The sequence below is a fragment of the Larimichthys crocea genome, chromosome X (genome assembly GCF_000972845.2).
Source record: "Larimichthys crocea isolate SSNF chromosome X, L_crocea_2.0, whole genome shotgun sequence".
Lineage (NCBI taxonomy): Eukaryota > Metazoa > Chordata > Actinopteri > Sciaenidae > Larimichthys > Larimichthys crocea.
Window position 1 is genome coordinate 40,073,846 of NC_040020.1, and position 24,782 is coordinate 40,098,627.

Here is a 24,782-nt window from a genome sequence, read left to right on the forward strand (position 1 = left end):
AGGACACACCCTGCCAAAGACAGGATGTATCAATTACAATCACATTTGTTAACGAGTGTGCTAAGTGATGAGGTAATCTTAAAGTATGAATGGTCAGTCTCCAGAGGTTTATGTCCCGTCGCACTCTCGGGTCACAACAAGTACAGTATTAATACCACAAACTGTAGATTTAGACGGAGACTTTCTGCCCAGCAACCAACTGTAAATAGCTCCACTGCAGCCGACCAATCAGAGCAGAGCAACAAATAGCAGCTGTGTCTGAGAGTTCACCTCCAAACAAGAGGCCGTGATGACCAAACCGTAGGTCGCATCATCGAACAGAGCGGATTATAAGTGTCCCGAGGTCTTGCTAAAGAAGTCGATATATAATTTGTGTTGCTAAAGTTAAAAAAAGTGACCTCTAGAGCGAAGTAGGAGCGAAGCTTTCCTCTGGAAATGTCTGCTCTCAGTTAATATTGGAGTAAATGGGCCAGTCGGTGGGTGATCCTGACACATCTGAGCGTTTAGAGCCAAAACCAGAAGTCTGACCGCTTCAGCAGGTTGACGTGAGCGAGCGGCACATGTTTTCCTACAGTTTGATGTTGAAATTATTTCTGTAGAGTGAAATTTGTGCCGCTTAGTGCAGTTTAAAAATAATTTTTGGTACAGATTTCCACTCTAGGAGTCATGTGACTCTCCGAACATTCCGCGCCCACGTTAAATTTTCCCGCTCTTTTCAGAATCGGAGCGGCCATTTTGATGTGTTTTATTTTAATCATTTTTTTATTTTTATCCACAAATATTCAAATATTTTGTGTCTGTCACGTAGCAGAGTCGTTTTTACTAAACTAAAACAATTTAAATGAATAACTCTTGACATTCCGGATGAATTGAGAGAGCTTCTTAAGCAGAAAACGCAGTTTTATTACCGTTAAGTTTTAAATTGGTTGAAAACACATTTCAGATCTTCTGCAGCTCAAATCCAGCTACATGATTCAATGTAAAATTCAAAATGGCTTTTCAGCCAACAACAGATCTAATAATGTGGAACGTGGGGTTCAATATTACACAAGAGGGTGTGCTGTAACGCTCGGTCGGACCTACTTGTTGTATAATTACAGATGTCCGAAGGGTTTTCAACTTTGAAAGAAACTTTATTTAAGACGGTACTTTGGATGGAGTTTATTAGAAATGAGTTATTTGACTTTTCAATAGTTTACAGTTCTAATGATTCTGAAAGATTAAGTCGCCTTTGAAACACAAACAATCAGATTACTGCTTTGAGTCGGTATTCAGTTTTAGTGAATATTATTTTTCAGTAAGTACAACCTCTTTCAAACACTTAAACATGTCGTAACTGACAAACTGAAGACTCAGATTTAAAAAAAAAACAAAAAACATCAGACAGTTTATCTGAAACATACTTCAGAACACAGTACATGTATTTGAGATACTTTACACAATATTTACATGCAGCAATTTTTATTTTTGTTTATTTAAGTAAGGATTCAGTCGGGAATCATTTAGTGTTTTTTGTTTTTTATCAAATTACAACACGTCAGGCTCAATTATTCCTGAACTGGAACAGTGTTTGGATCTTTACGAAGTACAAAACCTCTAAAAGTTCCTTGTCCGGCTGAGATGGAAAAGTCTTTCTGGTTTCATTCCTTCAGTTTCCCCATTTCTGATCAAACCTGCCCACCAGCGGAGCACCCCACGGTACTATACTTGGTCCACTGACGTTTCGCAGCTTTTTAAAAAACTATTGTCATAAATCAATTTTTTTGTCCCATTTAAACCCAGCTAGAATTTAATGAGATGAACCTTGAAGTTGTCACCAGGTGGATCTCAGACCCTCTATAATCTCAGTGTTCCTCGTCGCTCATGTTCAGAGGTTCAGATTTGACTGACGGGTCCTTTCACCAGACCTTGCTCTTTGCGCATCACCGGCGCATGAATGCTGCAGTCCCGCGCCTCACAGAATCCCGGAACGCCCGCGATCCCGACCATGCCGGTCTGACCAACTGCACCGGGGAAGCCACGGGGACCTCGAGGACCCTCCATGCCGTTTTTGGGTTCTGCTGGGTTACCTGGCAAACCTGCAATAGAGGAAATTGTGAAATGTATAAACCTAATAACAGAGATGTGATCTATAATAAGTAATATAAAACAAGTGAGCCATGAACTCAAATGTTCTGTGTAAAATCTTTAAAGTTTAAAGGGAAACAACAGTTTTGTTACATTGAATCTCCAGTTTCTGTTCCCAGCCAAGAAAAAGAAAAGAGAGACGCACAAACTAGAATAAAATAAAAATAAATCCTGTGGTTATATTTGACATTTTCACTTCCCTGTTCACATTTCGAAAGAACCAGCAGCAGTTCATGAATCATCGCGATACAGTTCTTACAACCTGGACTGATACTAAGTTACGTGATGACTGTGTGGAGATGAAGAGTTTTATACCTCTGGGGCCTTGTGGTCCATCGAGTCCCAGAAAGCCTTTACCTGGAACGCCTGCAAGGCCTTTAGATCCCTTTGGACCTGTTAAGAAAAACAAACAAAAAACTTCAAATTGGGAACTTCAAAAAACGTTAAGTCTGGGCCGGTGTTTAGCTCAGTTGGTAGAGCAGCCGCCCCGTGTGTGAAGGCTCGGTCCTTGCTGTGGAAGCCCAGGGTTCGAATCAAGACTTTGTTTGTCCAGCACATCCCGCAGATGCTCGATTGGATTGAGATATAAGGAATTCGGCCAAGTCAACACCTTGAACTCGTGTTCCTCAAACCATTCCGGAATCATGTTGGCTTTGAAGGGTCCGCAATGCTGCTCAGGTAGGAGGTACGTGTCAAAGTAACATCCACACGAATGGCAGGACCCAAGGTTTCCCAGTAAAGCATTGCTCAAACCATCACAGTGCCTCCATCGGCTTCCCATAATGCTGGTGCCATGTGTTCCCCAGGTATATGACGCACATGCACCTGACCATCCGTGTGATGTAAAAGAAAATGTGAATAATCCGATCAGGCCACTTTCTTCAATCACTCCGTCCATGTCTGATGCTTACTCGCCCATTGTTGGAGGCTTCGGCAGTGAACATGGGTCAGCAGCAATGGTCAACATCAGAACCAGCAACAGTTGCTTGATCAGGCCAGTCTTTGCTCCCCAACATGCATCAATGAGCCTTGCTGGTTCACCACTTTCGCTTCCTTGGGCGGCTTTTAATCAGCTGCAACATCCTGACGCCTGTCCATCTTTCAACTTTGAGGACGTGTCGTCTACAATCCGTCTGGATTATAATCTCTCAAACACGTGGAGGTTCTTACCTTTGTTACCCAGCGCTCCTTCCTGTCCCTCCAGTCCTCTGTCACCTTGAGCACCTCTGGCTCCTTTGGCTCCTTGTTTTCCTGCTTTACCCTGATGGGTGGAGGCAGAGGTGTTGTTTTTAATTTGTTCTATCACAGAGAAACTTGTAATACGATTTTACGGGCAATGTTTTTGCAAAGAAAAGTCTCTGAGGTACGAGCAGGATGGACTTACAGGTTTGCCTGGAGATCCCAACTTCCCTGGTGCTCCCGGGGGCCCGATTAGTGTGCGATTATTGATGGGGCAGCCCTGGGAGCACTTGCCCCGGATGGAGGAGGCGTACTGGGAGATCTGAGCTGTGACCACACTTTTGCAGAGCTGCAGGACCTGCTCATCAGTCAGACCAGGACCCTGCAGGACAGAGAGCGGCTCGCGTTATCTTCTGCTACCAAACATCAGCTTTAACGAATCGCTCCATCCTCCGCCGAGTATTAAAATCAGGTTTGAACTAATCTCACTTCTCGAGACTGACTGACTGACTGATACTCACAGAGGGGCCTGGGGCTCCTTTGATTCCCGCTCGGCCTTTAATACCCAGGTCACCGATTGCACCGCGCTCTCCTCTGGTGCCCGGGATGCCTGGAGGTCCCACAGGACCAGGGCTGCCGTTACGACCGACTGCCCCTTTCGGTCCACGCTGTCAGAAAGAAGACAGGTAAGGAAGGATGAAGAAGAGTGTTTATATAGTGTTTAATATAACAGAACATAGAACTATTTGGCTGCTCAGCTGTGACCAGTGTTGGACCCACTAAACTTTTAACTATCTCACATGGCAGCGATGCTGCACTGTCCACATACTTCTGGTCATAAAGTTTAAAGACTAAGCTTTATTTTACAACTTTAACCCTGTTTATTGTTTATTATCTCTAAGTATGACGCCTGCAACTTGTTTTGTATCCTCTATTACAGATCAGATGTAGGCTGTTCTCCCATGTGTGTCAATTTCTATGACGTCAGGGTAAAAGCAATAAAACTAAGTAGTAGTAACCACCTGTCCTTTGTCTCCACGGTCACCCAAGCTTCCCTGAAAGGGAAGAAGAAGAAGGAAGAGGTGAGTAAATCCCAGAATGCGGTGGAAAGAGGAAGTGAGATGGAGAGTGCGGAGGTGTTTCATCATCAGACTGTAAACAGGTAGAATTACCTTTTGTCCTTTGGCACCTTTAATGCCTTTCTTCCCTGCAGCACCCTGGAAAAAAAAAACATGTGATGAAAGAGGAAGTCAGTTCTGAAAGTCAGACAAACAATGACACCACCTGACTGTCTCCTTGTGTCGTATTAAACACAGGCGGACTGATAGTAAACAAACAGGTAGGACGAGGCCTGAAAGGAGAAGTCAGCAGACGGAGGGAAACTCCCGACATGAATCTGAGCCGCTTCAGTTTTTTCAGACTCAGCTCTTTTATTTTAAATCAGATTACGTGGAACTACAGATTTCTCGGGGGAGCCCCTCAGTGTTTATGACACGGCCTTGAAGTACTCATCTTTAACTGCAGTCAAAGTAGCAATGTTTAGAAATACTCTGGTGTAAAAGCATTTGGAAACTGGAAACTTTCCATGGGAAGTAACGGGAATAAACTGGGAATTTACAAAATTAAAGGTTGAAATTTATTTTTATCATCATCTTGACTAAAACAACCAGATTTCATGCAGGTCCACTTGAATGTTGAGGCCACGCCCCCCTACCTGCACAGGTGATTTCTGTACCTGGACCACACTTTAGAGCCCAGAGCACACAGAGACTGTTGAAGACACATGTGAGCTCGTGGACTACAGAATATTATTATATAATATATAATGTTTATATTTGGATCTGATAGTTTGTTTAAATTTCCATAATTCCCATGGAGTTTCCGATTTGGAATATTTCCAAAATTCCCCATCTTAACTTCCCATGGAAAGTTTCCACAAATTTACCACCCCTTTGCAACCCTACTGCTCATTCAGCGCTCTAAATGCTCGTCATGCGTTACACTGTATGTGATATTTATTATCGGGTTATAATCGCTCTGAAGTGTCGCTGTCATCGATCTTCAACACTCACCTTTTCACCATCAGTTCCCGTTTCACCTTTGGCGCCCTGGAGGAAACAAAAAAACAGTCGCATCAGTCGTCACGTTAACTAAAGCGCACAACTTCAATATACAGCAACACTGGGCTCCTTGTCTCAGGGCTTTGTTTTGTTTTGTCTTTCCCTTCATTCACTCTCTAGGTCACCTAGTTTATTTCCAACTTAAAATTGACAAATCCAACTCATCCTGCCGTCAAAAAGAACATTTTCATCTCATGAATCACTTTTTCTGGTGAGGTCTGATATTTAATAAAAGACAAATAACGTATATTAGTATATTATCGTCTGTATATTAGTTAATAACTGATCTGTGGACCCACAGTCTGGCCCTGCAGGCCCTTTGGTCCTGGTTTCCCTGGTACTCCGGCATCTCCCTGCTCTCCTTGAGCTCCCTGTTGGACAAACAGACAGAAAATTTTCAATCAATCAATCAGTGTGCTTGTAAAGACTGCAGTGAGAACTAACAATAAAGAAAAGGTTAAGAAGAGGAAGTGAAAGAACTCTGTTAAAACCCCTTCACTGGGTGTTTCACCCTCGGAAAGGTCAGATTTTGAGTAAACAGCAGCTTTGTTTTCAGCACCACAGCTACTGTGATGAGATACTGACAAGAAAAAGTAGATCTCAGTCATCTAGCTGTTCACTGTATGAATCCTGCTGTTTCAGAGCTGCTGTGGTTTCAGTGGTTAGAAATCTCAAGAAATCTCCCTTTGTCGATTCACGTTATTCAAGCGTCTCTGTTGGAGTACCACAAGGTTCCATCTCATTTTATTTTCTCAGGAATACTAACAGACGATACTCCTGTAGCAGCCTTTTGTGTGTATGTGAGTTTTGATATTGAGGGTGATCATGTGCAACCCTTCAATAAACGTCAACTAAGGCACATCTCAACACGTCAAGAAATCCGCCTCTCTCCTACACAGTGACTGAATTCGACAGTCACTACAACTCCAGTTAAAACCTGCTGGTTTATTAGAAAATCAGATATATGAGAATAAAATTTGTCTTTACCCCAATAAATAATCTTGGCCTTCTGTCATTAAATGTGAATAGATCGATAGCAAAATAAAAAAAGTACGTAACGCTTTACGGCACTGAGTCACACAGCACCAACTATTTCACTGATTCTGGTGAAACTGGATCATATTTTAGAGCGTTAAGTGTTGTGCCAGAACCTGAGCTGGCCAAGTGGTGCAATGTAACCGGGTTCTTCCTTTTAATGTCAGCTGAACTCTGGGGAATGTGCAGATGGTTTTAATGACACGATGTGATACTTTCAATTTTAGTTTTACAACCACAGCAGACTTCAGAAATGAATCCGTAAAAATAATATAATATTTTCACTGCTGGTCGTATACTCTGCAGGATTTTGTGCCGATCATGCGCGTGTCTCTTTCTGGTTAACGTGTTTGCATGTCCAGTTTTGTCTTCCTCAGTGAGTAAGTTTAGTCAGATCTGGTTTCGCTATGTAGGAAAGTACTGAAGCGTATTTACAGTACGTGTCTGCTGTTTCATTATACTTCAATCAAATCATCAGAGGTCTTTCTTTCCTTTATGGCTAAAAAATAAATCAATTCTGTGCTCTCTGTTCTTATGTAATCACGGCAAAGCAGAAAGAATTGCTTCATGTTTATTTTTTACTTCCCTTTTTCAGTTCTTGACACAAGCTCGATCCTGAATGTCAGGACTTCCCTGAACCACAGACAGCTCGTAGACGTCGAGTTGTCCTGACCTGACCTTCAGTTTGTAACACAGACTCTCTGTTAACATGTCAACAGTTTTCCTTCAGTGAGCACTCACTCCCGCCTTTTTGACTTGAGACTGACACTTGAGTGTGTTTACAGGTGGCGTTAACAGGCGTGTTGGGTGATCACCAAGACGCATTATGATCAGATCACTCAGACCACTTGATGAGGACGTTCACTCTAACATGTTCTGGTCCACGCTGCAGGACCACCGACTCAGCTGACGTCCCGTAGGAACACAAAAAAGATTTCCGTTAGATTCGCCGAGATGAGCAGCAGACGTTTGTGAAACTTCTTGTAAACTCGGCTCAGTTATTTCTTTGTTTGTATGAAAAAACTTTGATTCTGTTGGTTCCAGTTTGTTGTCAACAAAACATTTGACATGTGCAAACTGACGTGATGTCAGTGTTTATGAGATCTGATCACAAGTGGTGACCGGACACGCACGTGCAGACCAGGTGTCAACAGGTAAAACTATATTCAGTTTTTAAATAACATAAATGTGTTGCAGAAATAAGTTTGGTTTCTTGTCGATCATCAGATTTCTCTTACAACCTCTTTGGAGGTCTCGGGCTGAGGTGGACCTGATCTGTAGACTTGAACTTTAGAGAGGCCGTCACAGGGATCAAACACCTGCTGCACACAGTTTCATTCACATGTCGTCCAGGTGGTGTCCGGCTCTTTGATTGGACTCAAACCTGTGTCATCACAGTTACGGAGAGGTGGTGTGTATTTGATCTGCAGCTCACTCACCACGGCGCCCACTCTGCCTCGACGTCCTCTCACTCCGCGATCCCCCTTACTGCCCTGCAGGAGCACAACAGACCATCAGCACCTTGACATACAGGTACAGACTAAGTACAGTTAAAAGACAGGAGAGCACAGTCATGATGTAACTTATCACTTTCACCCACTGGCTGCCATGCAAGGTGCATTATGCATTCACACTCCAGCCTTCGGGAGCAATTTTGGATTCAGTATGTTGCCCAAGGACACTTCAACATGCAGACTGGAGGAGGAGCCGGGGAATCGAACCACCAATCATCTGATGAGCAGACAACCCGCTCTACCTCCTGAGCCACAGCTGTATTTATTTTCTAATTATAACAAGTTTGAACTCACACACAGCTGACACAAGTTTATCAGGCATATTTCTTTAATGGTCAAAACAAAAATATGGTGTTGCCCACACAGAGCATTCCAACCTGATGACTATAACAACTTCTAACTTTAGCACAATGCCGTGGCCAAATAATGACGTGAAAATGAAACTTCCCTGTGAGTGGAAGAAATAATGCTGCTCCAGCTGATCAGACTTTCCCACATGATGCACAAGTTAAATATAACCACAAAGAAACACCCTGATGGAGGAAAACGCCCGTTGGGATCTCTCTCTGCAGTATATCTGTTGCCTTTACCTTAGTGCCAAACACTCCGGGCTCTCCCATCACACCGGGGACTCCTATCGGACCCTGAGGACACAAACAAATGTGTTTTTTCAACGTAAAGGTAAAGATGACGGACAGCTTGCAAAGATTTTTTTAACAATGAACTCACATCTTGTCCAGGATCGCCGTCGCTGCCCGGCAGGCCGCTGAGACCTTTAGTGCCCTGAGAGAGAAAAGAAAGAGTCTCTGTGACATTCAAAGATCTGAACCTCATCAGACCACGACCAGTTCAACATAACGAAGGTTATAACGAAGCTTTTCCTTTTGCTTACGCTGGTGTTTATTATTGTTATCTTAATGCAGGTCTCACCTTCATCCCACGTGGACTACAGTTTTGGTTTCTCCTCTTTGTGAGTCACATTCTAAATAAATAGTGTTTGTGGTTTGTGGTTTCTACTTTCACTTTTTTATTTACTCAACACACTTTACTTATCACAGCCTGTTTGTCCTACATGAACACACTGACTATGTAAAGAGAAAGTGAAATGATAAAAAAAGAAACCACTCACAGCAAATCACAGTATGTTTCTTAAGAAGAAACCAGAGTCCAAAATTTCCCATTCTTCCCCACTGGGAAAGTTACAAACCAGAAAGATACTGAACTATTAATTCCACGTAACTCTGAAAAAAGCCCCACAAATAAATAAATATCTTGTTTGTCACATTCAGAGTCAGATGATGATTTGTTATTAACACATACTTCATCATCTGACACCATAAACATGTTTTGTTGGGATAAAAAAAAGTTGAGTGTTGAACGCTGGACAGTTTAACGACCCACAGGTGACCTCAACGACCCACAGGTGATTTCAACGACCCACAGGTGATCTCAACGACCCACAGGTGACCTCAATGACCCACAGGTGACCTCAACGACCCACAGACCCAAACAGATACACATGAAAACACATTTATAAATTTTATATTCTACCACATTCTGAACCCTCTAAATCTGAAACCACCTCCCTATTTGCTCATCGTGAATCCTACAAATACAATAAACACACTGGTTGTAAACAGATGTCAGACTTTCCCAGCAGCACATGAATGCCACACATTTACTGATTTCTAAACCCTCGTCTCAAGTCCCTCTGGAACTGAAATTCAACAGATGAGCTCAGTCAAGGACAGACATAAAAACACGAGGTACACCTCATCAGACAACATGACATTAGCAAAGGTCAAACCTGTGACCTTTAGGCTACTGACACGGTCAGCACTGTCATGCTCAACACACATTTTTAACCCATGACCTTTGATCAGACTTCCCATTTCTCAAAAGGTCATTGACTCCAGAGCAGCGTCCAGCTGAGGGAAGTTTTTGAAGGTCTGTGGTGATTGAACTGTGGCTGATATTCACATTTTTTGAAATGTAAAATCCTGCTAGCGCCACCTGGAGGCTGCAGTGTTCATTAGACAGAGGTTTCCAGCCCATCCCTGTAAATAAACCAGTCTCTACTTGTGACTATCAGTGGTGGATTAGAAGTGCTTTTACCGGGACGGGCATTAAGAATACAGTCCAAAGATAAGATATTTATCATTCTAACTGATAAACACAACAAAGTTTTGACAGGATCAACAGAAGACTGAAAAAAACACCTGTTTGAAGCTTCCACAGGTAAACAGGTCCATTGGTAACAGGTATTGTGATTGGATATGAAAGGGGCGTCCTCAAAAGGCTCAGTCGCTCACATCAAGGATGGAGCGAGGGTGAGTCAACGACCCATAGGTGACCTCAAGGAGCCACAGGTGACCTCAAGGAGTCGCAGGTGACTTCAACGAGCCGCAGGTGACTTCAATGAGCCACAGGTGACCTCAATGAGCCACAGGTGACTTCAACGAGCCACAGGTGACCTCAATGAGCCACAGGTGACTTCAATGAGCCACAGGTGACCTCAAGGAGTCACAGGTGACTTCAACGAGCCACAGGTGACCTCAACGAGCCACAGGTGACCTCAATGAGCCACAGGTGACATCGAATGTGAATGTGTTCAGTAAATTAAATGCCAATCTGTCTTTTAGATTTTGATGTTTTACTGTGGAAACTTTCTGGTGGTGATACTGGAGGAAAAAGTCAGGAGGACAAATCCATCAGTGTGATTCATCCTTTTGGGTTTACAGTAAATATAAAAGGAATGTGACCTGGCACGTTCGAGATATGTCAAACGAGACTTACTGTACATTACTGTATTTCCTACCTAGAAACGAGGGTCGTCATTGGGAAACTAAAACAGATCTTTATCGCACACACTCATATCCTCCACTTACACACTCATACAGTGAGGTATGTAAACCTCATTGTTCCTCATCCGGGTCATGGGGACCTACGCCTACACTTAACCTCTGAGTAAGAGGAACCCACCCAAACACAGGAAGAACCTTCCTAATCACTGCACCACCGTGCCTCCCAAAATAAACTAGAGATAAAATGTGTGTTTGTACCTTTGGTCCACTCGGTCCGATGGATCCCGGCTGTCCAGGATAACCCTGAGGAGGACAAACAAAGACATGAGTCGCTTCTGTCAGGGTAAAACTGGTTGTCATAGTCACATGGGTTTAATCTGACTTCTCCATCTCTGAGAGGAAGAGTTTGAGTGATGTAATCTGTTGCCACGTAGACGGATCGAAACTCGCTGGAGGAACAACAAACCGCGGACAAAAATAGCAGTCACATGCGTCTAACACAATGAAGGAGAAACCAATGAAGCCATGGCAACAATTTAAGTGTGAAGACTGTCCTTAATGAAGTGTAACTTATGCACGAGAGGCTTCATGTGCTCAGCACTGATCAACTTCAAAGATCTTTTTTTACACGGTTTGCAGGGTTCAACAAGTTATGTGTAGAAGTTACCGCCCACTTCTTAGATCGTGTTATAGATCTAAATATGACAGACTCGTCCTGAGCAGACGTGTGACTCAGAGGTTCAGATGATGAGTCCAAGTTCTTACGGTGTATCCTCTGTCGCCGACATCACCTGGGAACCCGGGCGCTCCGGTCTGACCCTGCAGGAAGACATGGGACAGTTAAAGAGACGCCGAATTGAGCGCTGACACCTAGTGGTGATCCGAAGGAAGTGTCAGGTCATGTTTGTTAGCAGATATGATGTAAGGTACATGTAGTCCAGTCAGTGTGTTTGGTTTGTTGATACCTTCTGGCCTTCCCGTCCCTGAGGACCCTCTTTGCCTTCGCTACCACGAGATCCCTGAACAGAAAAACACAGCGGTTCAAAACAAGTGAAGAAAACATACGTCTAAAATCTGACCACTGGGACACGACACATCATCCATCGGCTAACATGAAAGATCAGAAGGTTTCAGGATCTGGTGTGTTGTGGTGTGTGTATTCTGTTGTATTTCCAAACTAGGGACAAGAGTTGAACATAATAATAGTTTGACCGATTAATCGATTAGATGTCTGCTAAATTAATAGGCAACTATTCTGATAATTGATTAATCATTTTGAATCATTTCTGTGTTAAAAAAAATCTTCTGATTTCTGAATATTTTCTAAGTTTGATGACGCCATGTTGGACTTTTTTCACAATCTTCTCATTTTGAGCTGAAAATAAAAACAGTAATAACAGTCACAGTCATAACTTCTGACATGCTTTGTATTGGAACTAGATTAAACTGCATCGTCCCTGTTAAATGAAGTTAATTCAAATTTGAACGAGTAGATCTTTCAGTTTTTTACAGTGGAACTCATTAAATTCAGATTGTTGATTTGCCTTCATGTTACTTGTAAATAACAACACCGATTAATTCAATAGCTGCCAACTGAGAAGGTGACTTCAGCTCACCTTGGTACCTGTGCCTCCCTTTGGTCCTCGAGATCCAGGGTCACCACTGGGGCCCTGAAATCAACCAAATAAACCACGATGAAGGATAAAAAACTGTGTGTGTGTGTAACGCTGACTTTACAGTTCACAAATAAACTAATGAGAACAATAAAAGATACAAACTTTAAGATTAAATAGAACATTAGACATCAGAGATATGAGATTTAATATAAATTCATCAGAAGATTTGAAATCTATTCATTCATTTCACGTTTCAGAGCGTCAGCAGCATCTGCCGGCTGGTAAAGCCCCAAACTTCACCAACAGCTGGCGCTCCACCTGCGAGGTGAAGGCGACGTCGGGTTGGCAGGATGCGGAGAAACCGAAAGTCTGGGTGATTTCCAGCCGTGTGACGGAACAAATACTGGATCAACACATGATGAAGAAGATCACCTGGATCTTCACACAGATCTGCAGGTGGTTTCCCTGACAGCTTCACCTGCCTCCATTTCTACAGAAAGTGTTTCATGTTTTATCACCGTGCTGCAGATGTGGCTGCAATAATTTCATTTTCTCGTGTTTTGTTTTTTCACCAGAAATATTTCGGTGTCTTTCGAATCGCAGTTAAAATAAAACGGTTACAACCGCGGCCGCTCTCAGCTGCAGCTCCATCACCGAGCCTCAAATCTCTGCCTTTAATGTAAAATATCAACACAGCTGACAATATTAACTCCATTCTTAGTGAGCTTATCGTCATAGAATAGATATTTTTCATGACAGATTTTGATGTTTCCACTGCAGAGACGTCGTGTTTCCTTACAGTCTCACCACGACCTCCGACTCCTCCGCGGGGTCCCTCCATACCGATGTCGCCCTGTCGACGGGAAGAGACGAGACAGTTTAATAAAACACAACGTCTGCTGCAGCTGTTCATGAAAGATGAATAACAATGTGATATAATATCAGTGTACATATAGAAATACATGATTGCCTCTACGTTACTTATTAATAGCTGCAGCAATTAACCGATTCATTGATGAGATGTCAGCTTAATTAAATTAATAGGCAACTAATGATTTCTGTTTACCTTCAGACCCAGAACTCCGAGCTCGCCTGGGTCTCCTGGAAGTCCAGGTTCTCCCTGATGACGACAAAAGATTCAGTCAATTAATCACTGATATAACTTTTTTTATTTGTGGGACGGGTCAGTGAACTCACCATGGCGCCAGAGAAACCGGAGCCTCCGTCATCTCCTTCGGATCCGACGTCGCCCTGCACGAGACGAGAGGTCGAAGTTCATGACTCAGAGACGCAGCAGGTGACACGCAAACTTTTACTTTTGTTTCCTGGTTGGTTTCAGTTTCAGGTTGTTTCACTTTCACTTTCACTGCAGGTTTATCTAGAGGTCACCGTGTGTGGCGGTGGACTCACCACTGGTCCGGTGTCTCCTCCTCGTCCTCGAACACCTTTAGTTCCTTTATAACCCTAAAAACAAAGAAGATCGTGGAGTTTGAACACCTGAACACGCAGCTGTCTCGTGTTGTTGTGCTGTGGTAAAGTTTCACCTCTCTGCCTTGAGTTCCTGGAGTACCAGCTTTACCCTGCAGACCTCTGGATCCCTGACAGGAAACAACAGACAGACTTATACTCCGTATTTGGCACAGCGTGACGCATCGATCACTGTCAGCAGGTGTTTGCGTGCTGAGAATAAACTCAGTGTGTTGTAATGAAACGAGTCGGTACTTTTGGTCCCGCGAAGCCGGCGAATCCGGGCTCTCCGGGTTCACAGTCGCACTCCGTCGGACCCTCTTCCCCGAGTCCTGCGTCGCCGCCGGACTCCTCCGAGGAGTCGGTGTCCGGTCCTGCTGGAGGATGCAGGACCTGAAACACGACAATATGACACCATGGAGGGGGGTCACTTCAGCTGGGTTCACGCTGAAGGTCATTGATTTGATCAAAAGCTCCTGAACAGCAGCTTCCTCTGCGCTCACGCTGTACCTTTATGGTCTTTTTGTCCTCCTTGGCGTAGTGGGACTCGGCCGTGGTGGCGTAGGAGAAGGCGTCCTCTGTGATCATGGTGACCCGGGTGGGGGCGGGGCCGTAGGGGTCGTAGTCCTCCTCAGGCCTCTGGTCCTCGTCGTAGCTGTGAGTCGGCTCGGGCGGATACTCTGATGGCAGACGACATTTTTAATAACTCTGCCGGTCTGCGGTCATGTGACACAACAAATACGGCGCTCACCTGGTTGAGGGGTGGCTAAGTTGTCGTAGTGGTCGACCATGGAGCCTTCATAGGTGTGTTCCTCACCTGGAGGGTAAACACAGCATGTCATTATCACAATACGCCTAAATGTGATCACGTGTAATAAACTGCTGACAACTGTAGCTGCTGTTAGCTCAGTCTGTTCCAGATCATTGTGTAAGTGGCTCGTTGGTCTAGGGGTATGATTCTCGCTTCGGGTGCGAGAGGTCCCGGGTTCAACTCCCGGACGAGCCCTTAATTTGAAACAAATATTACTCCTAAAACAAACAATATGGAGCTCAATAAACATAAAAATTAACAAATGCATGATGCAAACTTTGAAAAGAATTCCTCAAAGAAACAAAAGATCAACACACGAAGTAACTTCATGTGAGTCGTGGTGAACTGTGACAGATATTTGTGAGTGTTGTTGATATTTTCTGGACCAACGAGTTCATGAAAACGTGTGCGGCAGCTCTGACCTGAGTGGTATCCAGAATATTCATCTTGACAAAGAGAAGAGACGATACACAGCGTGAACACCAGCAGCCCAGAGAGGAGAGGCGCCTGCAGGGGAACAGACAAACCATCGACCAGTTAATACAATCTGTACGAAGACCGCGAGCCCGACAGTCAAACCAGTCTGGGAGACCCAAGGATGGTCCAGAAGAAAATCCAGCACACTGTCGATCACTCGTACTCGTACAGTATCTCAACACTTTTAGACAAAACCCCAACAAGTGGCTCGTTGGTCTAGGGGTATGATTCTCGCTTAGGGTGCGAGAGGTCCCGGGTTCAAATCCCGGACAAGCCCTTATTGACTTATCAGTATGCAACTACAACTGTAAAAAATAATCATTTCAGTAAGGCAGTCTCCATAAGTCCCCATGTCCAAATGTCCAACTTCACAGCAGAAATAAACATGTTTACAGCCTGGTACAAAAAACAGTTTTGGTCTCTGTAGCTAATTTCCCCGTTCATGACAACTGTACTGAGGGTGAATTTATATACAACTCACCTGTTCACATTATATTAAGGCTTAAAGTTATGCAGGATTAAGAGCGTGGACGCTTTGACTGACAGGTGGGTGTGGTTACAGGTGGCTTGTTTGAGCAACCAGGCGTCATTCAGCTCCACCTCTTTCTAGATTACCCAAGAGCTGGACTGAGCGACCACACTGAGCTTCACAACAGCTTTTTAAAAAACCTTCTGTGGGGACTATGTCCAGGTTTAGAGTCTGTGGTGGCAACCACAAAGCACTAAAACCAGTATTCACAAGATTGCTAGATGAGAAGAAACACATGTGAGTGGCTCGTTGGTCTAGGGGTATGATTCTCGCTTTGGGTGCGAGAGGTCCCGGGTTCAAATCCCGGACGAGCCCTTATTAAATCGGTGTGCACAAAGAAAAGATCAGATGTCATGGAGTAGTTCTCCAAAGTCAGAGCTTAAGTTGACCCCTGTTAAAAGGACACTTATACTTTGAAGCCTCCTGCTGTCGTCTTGTGGTGTTTGTGTGAGAATGAAACAGACAGACAGAGTTTCTTTGTCAGGATGAAAACCGCTGACTTCTTCTCAGACTCTTCTCAAATTCCTTAAGCTTCACCGTGAGCCCGAACACTGACCGAGGACAAACCTTTACAGAACACCGGAGAAGCTTTGACACGAGGTCGATAAACTGAACTACAGAAAATGTCTTTTGAAAAATGTCAGATCAACTTAAAGTTCAAAGTGGGGAGGCAGAGCACGGCTGGACGAGTTTTAGAGAGGATTACTGAACCTCTAATTAAACATGTCTTTAAATCAGAAGCTGTTTCATCCTTAAACACTCGTCATTCATCTCAGAGTTCGGCTGAATATTTCCTCTCCCTGCGTTTCTGTGCTGTGCTGACCTGCAGGACCTCTGGGGCTGTGAGGTGAGAGTGGAGGAGGAGAGTCTTTGAGCGTCCTCGTGGAGGTTTTCTGGTTTGTTGTCGTCTCGTACGATGAAAATATCAGTTCTTTTAGTGTTTTGAGGTTGTTTAGTCCAAACTTCTCAGCCCGCGACCCCCAAAATCAACGGTACCAGTGATTTGTGACCCCAACTATCCCCGGATGTCTCATGATTTGTCCTTGTTACACGTTTAGCACGATGCTAACAGACCAGAAGGATCAGAAGGACCAAAGAAAACCCAATCCGTTTTTATGTTTTGTTACAATGAGGGCTAAAATACGCCATTTCTGAAAGCTTTTACATTTTATTTGATTTCTGAAAATCATCTTGTCACCCCGCTTTGCTGCCTCGTGAAGAGAGAGCAGGCAGCCAAAGCGCCGACACAAAATCCCCAAAGAAAAAACATAAAAATCTGCCGATCTCAGCAAAATGTTCAAACAAAAAGGCTGAAAAAACAACAACTTGAAACTTTCAAATGAAAGTGAGTAAAAGTTCCTCTGATCCAAACTGAATCTGACAAAGAAAATGTGCCGACTTGATAAAGACGAAACAAAGTCCATCTACTGTTTCTTCAATTAAAGTCACCTGATCACTGACTGACCAATAACTGATATTTTTGCACAATTTCTGTTGATCCAAACTTCCATCCCCGACCCGTCACGGAACCAAACCTGCAGGCCAAACCCAGACACATCCTCCATCCTTTCTTACCTTGTTGCTGGAGGCTCCCATGGTGCTGCAGAGTCCTCCTTTTTTTAAGCCCGGACCAGATCCTGCACAGGACGCGTTCAGGACACAGACGTGGACAAAAAAACAAGCTGATTTTTTAGCTTTCCCTGAGCGGCTCTCCTCACAGCATTCTCACCCTGATGGTTTCCCCTGTGCTCTCTCGCTCTCTCTCTCCGTCTTGTCTCGTCTCTCTAGGATCCCTCAGGTTCCCAGGCACTGACGGGATCCTGTTTTCTTTTTCTCTCTCTCTCTTATTCTTCTCGTCCTCCATGTCGGCGTCTCAACAGGGTGAGAAATACCTGAACCAGGATGCAGCATGAGCAGAGACAGAGAGACACCAGGACAGAAAATTCAGCAAAGTCTAAAGGTTCAGACTTAAAGCTGAAAAAGTGACGACAAACATATTTTAATATCTGGCAGTTTGTAATCGTCTGCATCAAGATTTAAATGCATGAATGTGTCAGAAAGCAGCAGGTTATTTATGAGGTTTATTCCACTAACCAAACATGCAAGGTGCTGTAAAACCTTCTAGTTTCTACATTTCATCTTCATTACATGAAGAGAACAAATCTTTGGCGACACAGAAAGGTTAAACGGGCCCCTCCGGAGAGAAACAGCGTCTCTCACACTAACTCATACATAAATCAACATACCTCTGGGCAGAATTAAATATTAAATATTGAAATATTAGCCTTTTTAAAAAAAATTGAAAATATGACTGACCATGATGAAAACCTGTCTTTTATTTAGGGCTAGAGGTCAGACGAAGCCGTTTATTATGGAGGTGGATCTCTGATGTTCTGGGCGGTGTGAGAGCTGCAGCAGCTCAGGACGTTCAGTTCAAACTGATGGAAACTGAATTCATCAGCCTAAACGCTGCACGTGGAACAACGATCCTAAACACAGGAGGAAGAGAAGGTTCTGGAGTGACCGTCACATCTCCTGACCTCAGTTTCTTCTCAAACAAGCCAACAAATTTACACGACCTGGAAGCTTGGACCTGGAAGACTGACCTGTAGTGTATTCATGTCATCTCTGAAAGTCTCTGCTGCACTAAATGGGACGGGACCTTCGTTAGCGCTGCAGCATGAGCTTTTAACAGCCCTGTAATGAGAACATGTGTGATGTTTAACGACTGTGAGGTCTGTTCTTCGTTTGTCTTCTGTGATATGTTTTAGTGAGTGATCACCTTCAGTTTATTCTGACTCGTTTGACTGGACTAAAAACCTCCATTTATCTCGCTGAGCCTCCACAGGCCGCACAAACCTCGTGTCAACGTTAAGCCTGAAACAAGAGCGACCTTTGACCCTGCTGCTGTGACACTCCTGTCCGACATTCCACAATCAGTCCCGGCCAATCGGAGCGAGGCGGGTGGAGCCTGTTTAGGATTGGACAGACGCTGTAAACCAGTGGTTCTCAACTGGTCTGGCTTCGGGACCCACCATCACCCCTAAAGGACAAGCCGTGACCCAAACTGAGGAAAATTTTCAACTTCTCAAATTTATTTAATGAAAAGATGGTGCAGTTTGGTGGGTGTCTATTAACATTACAAGGCTTTATCGCCACCTACTGTGGCGACTGTGAATAGACAGCACTCCGCGGCATAAAAAATCCCCTTCAAAATAAAAGCACAGGATTTTGTTCTTAACATTTTTTTCCCAGGCAAAGGCCCGCGACCCACTGAGAACGGGTCCGCGACCCACGTTTGAATCACTGCTGTAAACTACACTGTAAAACTAAAAACAGCAACGGATGATTGTTTTTCTCGATTCAAAATGACCTGACCTGCTGACGGCACAGAAATATTCAGTGTTTTGTCGCGGAGGACGAAAGAAACCAGAAAATTTCAAATGTTTGTGAAGCAGAAAAATCAAAATGTTTTTTTTTTTTGTACGCAAAACTTTATTCCACATTTCTGAAGTTAAAATGAGACGTGACATGTTCGACCTGTTAGAGGCTGCCCTGACCTTTGACCTCATCTGAACTATCACTTCTCTTTCTCCCGCTCGTCTCTCTTCTTCTTTTTCTTCTTCTTGCGGTCGTGGTGGTGGTCGTCGGGGGAGCGGGAGTCCCTGCAGAAGACAAACGGTGACTCAGATTTTCTCTGTGGCTGTTTGTATGAGGACAAAGTATCAGGTGACTCCGTCCCGTCTCACCTGTCCTTCTTCTTCCGCTTCTTCTTGCTCTCTCTGTCTCTGTCTTGACTTCGTTCCCGGCTGCGATGCCGTCTGCCGTGAGAGTGATGAGACTCGGCCGATGCCGACCGCCTTTCATCTGGCCGACGCCTGACAGACAGACAGACAGACAGACAGACAGACAGAGAGAGACAGACAGACAGACAGACAGACAGACAGACGACACGTCCTTAAAATCGACAACATCACAGCAGACTGATCATCAGAAGGTCAAAGGTCACAGTGTTACCTGTGGGAGGAGAGTTCAGACCTCGTCGTCGCCTCCTCCTCCTCCTCCTCTTCCTCCTTCCACTGTCTGCTGAGCTCCCCTGAGTGGACGTTGATCACCTCTCTGATCACCTGCAGGACGAGCACAGGTGATCAGTTTGGAGCAGATACAGAAAAGGATTGTGGGTAAGGAAGCGGCGCTCGCTCGTACCTCGGTGTAAGACTTCTTGGTGATGTGAACGTTCTTGGCTCGGTAGGACTGACGCCGCCTCTTGTAGTCCCTCATCTCAGCCATCAGCTCCAGGTGAGTCTTTGGTTCGTTCTGTTCTTCATCTACACACACACACACACACACACACACACACACACACACACAGTTCAAAGAACCTGTAATAAATCTGTTTTCCTCGTCCAGCGGATGTGACGGATGTTCTTACCCTTCTGGAGTTTGGACACCAAATCTACGTAAAGATCGTCGTTGCTGGCGGACGCAGCGTCCTTCTGTTGGCCGAGGACGCCGACCACGTGATCGTACAGAGCCAACCGGTCGGCCACGGTGAGGTCGCACAGCGCTCGTTTGTGGGTCTGAGGCACGTCGACGGGCTGGCCGGAGTACTGACCTGACAGAGGACCGGAGGAGGATTTACACACCAAATAGACGCAGCGCACACACACACACACACCAAAAAACACACAAATCACACGTCTGGACGTGGACGAGATGAACTTTCTCATCAGCTGCAGAAATAACGAACTGAACAAAGCAGCTCGTTAGTTCACACACAGCTGGATTACTTCATATCTCCAGATAAAAAAGCTACTGATCGGATATTATCATTCCAATCAGACACATCTGTTACTGACGAAGGAAAACAGAACAGACGTCACTGAACAGGTACAGTGAGCCGTTATTTAGTTTATTAGTTCCCCGTCTTCTCGCGATGACTTCACTTCTTTAATTTCTTGCTCAGTTTCTTTTTAAATGTACAAAATATTACTATTTAAGTCGAGCTGCAGTAAGATTCGAGTGAATTTTTCTGGTTTCTTTCGACCTCGACGGCCGTAAACTGAAGATCTTAAGACATAGACATCTCAGGACGTGTGCTCCAGGTGTAGAAATCACCTGTGCAGGTAGAGGGGGCGTGGCCTCAACAGCCTTGCAGTAAGCAGTGTGCATGTGATTGAGGAACAGCAGATATTCAAGTGGACCTGCATGAAATCTGGTTGTTTTAGTCAAGACGGTGATAAAATATATTTTCACCAACTATATTTAAAGTTCCCTGTTAAAGGGCCGACCTTTAATTTACCAAATTCACTGTTTATTCCCGTTAATTCCAATGAAAAGTTTCATTTGCTTTTCCCAACGAGCACTGCGGTACTTAAAGTCTGTCCTGGTGGATATGCTTTTGTACTTTTAAATGGGTCTTTTACTTTAACAGAGTATTTCTAAACTGCAGCATTAAGGACCGACCTTCAGTTTATTCCTGTTAATTCTCAGGGAAAGTTTCCAACTTTTCGCAGCCCAACTAATGAGTGAACTCAGCTGTGATCATAACTGTCATCGTAGCAGCGCTCTTCATCAAAATGTTGCTCATTAAGGCCGCACTCAGACAAGTGTGGACGTATGAAGACTTTCCCCAACACGTAAAGGGAAAAGAGAGTGTGTGTGTGTGTGTGTGTGTGTGTGTCCTGTGCTTTAAAAAAGGATATGATGTTAAAGGATACTGCACGTAATCAGGCAAGCCTGAACCAGAGCAGCAGAACTTTCTTACCCCTGTGGCTGCAAACAGAACACACAACACACGGGTTACACACACACACACACACACACACACACACACACACACACACACACACGTCAGCAGAAACATGACAAGAACATATCTGAAAATTACACATGGGATTTCAGCGATGAGTTATAATCCTCTGCTGACATCTGGTGGTGTGTGTGTGTGTGTGTGTGTGTGTGTGTGTGTGTGTGTGTCTGAGAGGACGCAGTGAAGTGTAACACACCTTGCCAGAAGACTCCCTCCATCCTCATCAGCGGTGCAGCAGATCGGGCCTGCAGGATCACCTGATGCTGGGTGGATTTGTCTGCACGGAGGAAACGACATGACGACAACTGAACGATGAAGCCGAGCAAAAGTACGACAAAAACTAACACTGTTTCAAAATAAAAGCCCTCTAATGTGTCAGAGGACAGAAAGCCTTCATGTCTTAAAAAAAAAGGCTTTTATTGTGAAATATTGACACCCGGAGGTAAAATTCAGTATTACTATTACTATTGCTAACAAAGATGATTGATAGATGATGGATATTTCTGGAACATCTTCACTGCATATTTCCTAACTGGTTGTTTTTCTGAATTATTGTCTTTTTATTGATTAATTACAATAACGACTCACCCATCGTGAAGCTTCTGACGCTGCTGTTCTCATAACACACAGACGGGTCAAACATCTCCGCCTGCAAAACACATTCATCGTCTTATTGCTCCGTGGCTTTGGTTGCATTCTGGTTAGAGCCGGTAACGTGTACAGTAACATGTACAGTAACGTGTACGGTACCTGTTCCTCGGCTGAGTAGCCCATCTTACGGAGGCTGCAGGAGGCTTTGTGTCTGTCCATGCTCCGGGCCGGGACTCTGTGGTCGGGGTCGAAGGGACACTGCTCCATCATCTCCTGAGAAACACACAAACATCAGCTGTGAATGGCACAGATATGATACACACTATGTACTCTACACACACTCTACGGACTCTACGGACTCTACGCACACACTCTACGGACTCTACGCACACACTCTACGGACTCTGCGCACACACTCTACGGACTCTACGCACACACTCTACGGACTCTACGCACACACTCTACGGACTCTACGGACTCTACGCGCACTCTGTGCACTCTACGCGCACTCTGTGCACTCTACACACACTCTACGCGTACTCTACACACACTCTGTGCACTCTACGCACACTCTGTGCACTCTACACACACTCTATGCACTCTACACACACTCTATGCACTCTACACACACTCTACTGTCTTAAAACTACATTTCCATACAATAAATAGCATTTTATTTAAATGAACCATGTAGAAAACACTGAGATTATTCAAGAAGAAATGTCTCGAAGTACACAATATAAATAAAATAAATTAGATTAACGTTATGGATATCTTTAAAGTCAATAAAACAAATCAATACACCGTCAGAAAACATCAATATTTAAGGGTAACGGCAAATAACGTTACCCATGTAACGGTTTAACGAGCGACCGTGTTAACTAGTGACCGACAGCTGTTTGTCGCGCGACAGCCGTTGATGCGTAGTTGTATGTTTCTGTCGCGTTCAGCTGGCGGTCACCAGTTAACACGGTCGCTCGTCACACCGAAACACCCGCTAGCTGTTAGCCTACCTTGTTGTAGTCCCACGACCATCCCAGCGTCTCAAACACGTCGTCCAGCCGTTTCTTACAGGTTTCGGTGAACTCCGTCAGCTCCTGCAGACGCTGCAGCCGGTCCTGAACACTTGTAGTCGGTAACGAGTCCGCCATTTAACGATTTCAATCCGAATCAGGAGAGACTCTGTCCTGAACTCAGCACTGCGTATGTACGGCGGCCATGTTTAACGCGACGTCATGACGTAGGCGGGAAAACACAAGTGAGGCATGCTGGTAGTTGAAGTCCATCATCTATTATGATATATTATATGATATTATATATTATATTGATATGATATTAATATTATATATATTATTAGATTAGATTAGAGTAGATTAGATTAGATTAGGATTAGATTAGATGAATTTGTATTATATGGTATTGTATGGTATTATATTATATTATATTATATTAAATTGTATTATATAATTATATTATATTTAAGAAATTGTATTATATTATATTGGTATTATATTATATTATATTATTTAAAAGCATTGTTTAGATTGTAATCTATTTAGATGATATTATTAGACTACAAGTAATAAGTCATAACAAATCATAATTTTATTGTTTTGTTTTTGGATGGAAATCACAATTTACAGTGGCTTTAATTAAAATAATGATAAAACAGCATGTTAAAACCACACCTACACAACAATAGTAAATATATAAAAAAAGAAACAAATTTTACATATGTGTGAAACACACACACACACACCTTTGTTTACAGTGCATACAGTCAAAACGGGACATGCTGGAAGTTACTCGGAGCTCATGTGGGGTACAGCTGGGGGTCTTGCAGCAGGAGATCATCTGTATATATGTCCTCTGTTCTGAGAAGAGAAAAGACAGTCATCTATAAACACATATGTTCGATTGTGTTGCTGTGAATCACACTGTAGTTCGTTTAACTGTCATAATAACTCATACAGAGCTTACATTACTTCTAGAGTGTCTTCAACAGCAACCTCCTCCACCACCTCCACTCCGACCACCACGTTCCTCCTCACTGCACGAAGCAAACACAAGAATGTCGTTAGAGGCGTTTGCTCATAGCCTCCATGATAAGCCAAGTTATTACAGATTATTATTTGATGTGTTTCACTTTGGTAGATTAAAGGTTCAGGTCCAGTGGTGTATGTACTGGAGGCCAGAGATGATGAGCTGTGTCACGGCAGGTGAATTGTTATCTATGTTTACCCATGACATAAAATCCAGTCCTGACAAGTCAAACTTGTTCCTCTCAGGCCAGAGAGACAGAACAGGCAAACATCCTGCTCTGTCACATTGTTGTGTACGTTTTAATGGATGTGGTGTCTCTTCAAAGAGAGGGAAAGTTGGGTTATTCAGAGAAACTGGCCCTGAAGTACACAGTGAATTCTCACCTCCATAGTAGATGTATGGTGATCCAGGCCAGCAGGCACCCAAACCTTCTGGTTCCCTCTGCCCATAAACACATACACATCCCTGGGTTTCCATCCCCGGACCCTCCCAACGATGACCACCAATGAAATGCTGCGAAACGTCTCCCCCGTCGGCATCAATCGCTGTTTTCGGCTGCTCGGGGGAAGGAGCACCAGGACCTCGTCCAGCCAGAGCAGAGCTGCTGGGAATCCCTGAGTGGATGGGTGGTTCGGAGGTGGACCACTGAGCATCCGC

The 24,782-nt window shown here is 44.1% G+C and overlaps 2 protein-coding genes and 3 non-coding genes across 7 annotated transcripts; 3 read left to right on the top strand and 2 right to left on the bottom strand.

Annotated features, from left to right (window-relative positions):
- Nucleotides 1-1,146: 1,146 nt before the first annotated feature.
- zgc:113232 (collagen alpha-2(IX) chain) lies at nt 1,147-19,344 on the bottom strand. 3 transcript variants are annotated; one of them, XM_027283735.1, is made up of 29 exons: nt 18,462-19,022; nt 18,286-18,376; nt 17,996-18,168; nt 17,409-17,571; nt 15,096-15,180; nt 14,614-14,679; nt 14,373-14,542; nt 14,118-14,255; nt 13,940-13,993; nt 13,806-13,859; nt 13,593-13,646; nt 13,462-13,515; nt 13,195-13,248; nt 12,396-12,449; nt 11,745-11,798; nt 11,545-11,598; nt 11,038-11,082; nt 8,705-8,758; nt 8,566-8,619; nt 7,901-7,954; nt 5,726-5,797; nt 5,379-5,414; nt 4,479-4,523; nt 4,329-4,361; nt 3,828-3,974; nt 3,512-3,688; nt 3,298-3,388; nt 2,443-2,520; nt 1,147-2,078 (listed from the first exon to the last, which is right to left on the bottom strand). In XM_027283735.1, the coding sequence occupies exons 4-29, from the start codon at nt 17,541-17,543 to the stop codon at nt 1,876-1,878; spliced, it is 2,115 nt and encodes a 704-aa protein (XP_027139536.1). In that variant the 5' UTR covers nt 17,544-17,571; nt 17,996-18,168; nt 18,286-18,376; nt 18,462-19,022; the 3' UTR covers nt 1,147-1,875. The 3 variants fall into 3 exon arrangements, with proteins under 3 accessions (XP_027139536.1, XP_019129295.2, XP_019129298.2); XM_019273750.2 differs by lacking the exons at nt 17,996-18,168; nt 18,286-18,376; nt 18,462-19,022 and adding an exon at nt 19,240-19,344; XM_019273753.2 differs by lacking the exons at nt 17,996-18,168; nt 18,286-18,376; nt 18,462-19,022 and adding an exon at nt 17,255-17,316 and having other exon boundaries at nt 17,409-17,544.
- On the top strand, nt 14,797-14,868 carry trnap-cgg (transfer RNA proline (anticodon CGG)). The gene has a single exon. It is a non-coding gene; the product is annotated as a tRNA-Pro (tRNA).
- Nucleotides 15,356-15,427, top strand: trnap-agg (transfer RNA proline (anticodon AGG)). The gene has a single exon. It is a non-coding gene; the product is annotated as a tRNA-Pro (tRNA).
- trnap-ugg (transfer RNA proline (anticodon UGG)) lies at nt 15,923-15,994 on the top strand. Its single transcript has one exon. It is a non-coding gene; the product is annotated as a tRNA-Pro (tRNA).
- snrnp48 (small nuclear ribonucleoprotein 48 (U11/U12)) lies at nt 19,151-23,328 on the bottom strand. The gene is made up of 9 exons (XM_010752514.3): nt 23,096-23,328; nt 22,242-22,355; nt 22,080-22,140; nt 21,688-21,768; nt 20,112-20,294; nt 19,886-20,007; nt 19,697-19,806; nt 19,429-19,557; nt 19,151-19,344 (listed from the first exon to the last, which is right to left on the bottom strand). Exons 1-9 carry the CDS (start codon nt 23,231-23,233, stop codon nt 19,260-19,262), a joined length of 1,023 nt encoding a protein of 340 aa, XP_010750816.3. The 5' UTR covers nt 23,234-23,328; the 3' UTR covers nt 19,151-19,259.
- Nucleotides 23,329-24,782: the final 1,454 nt, after the last annotated feature.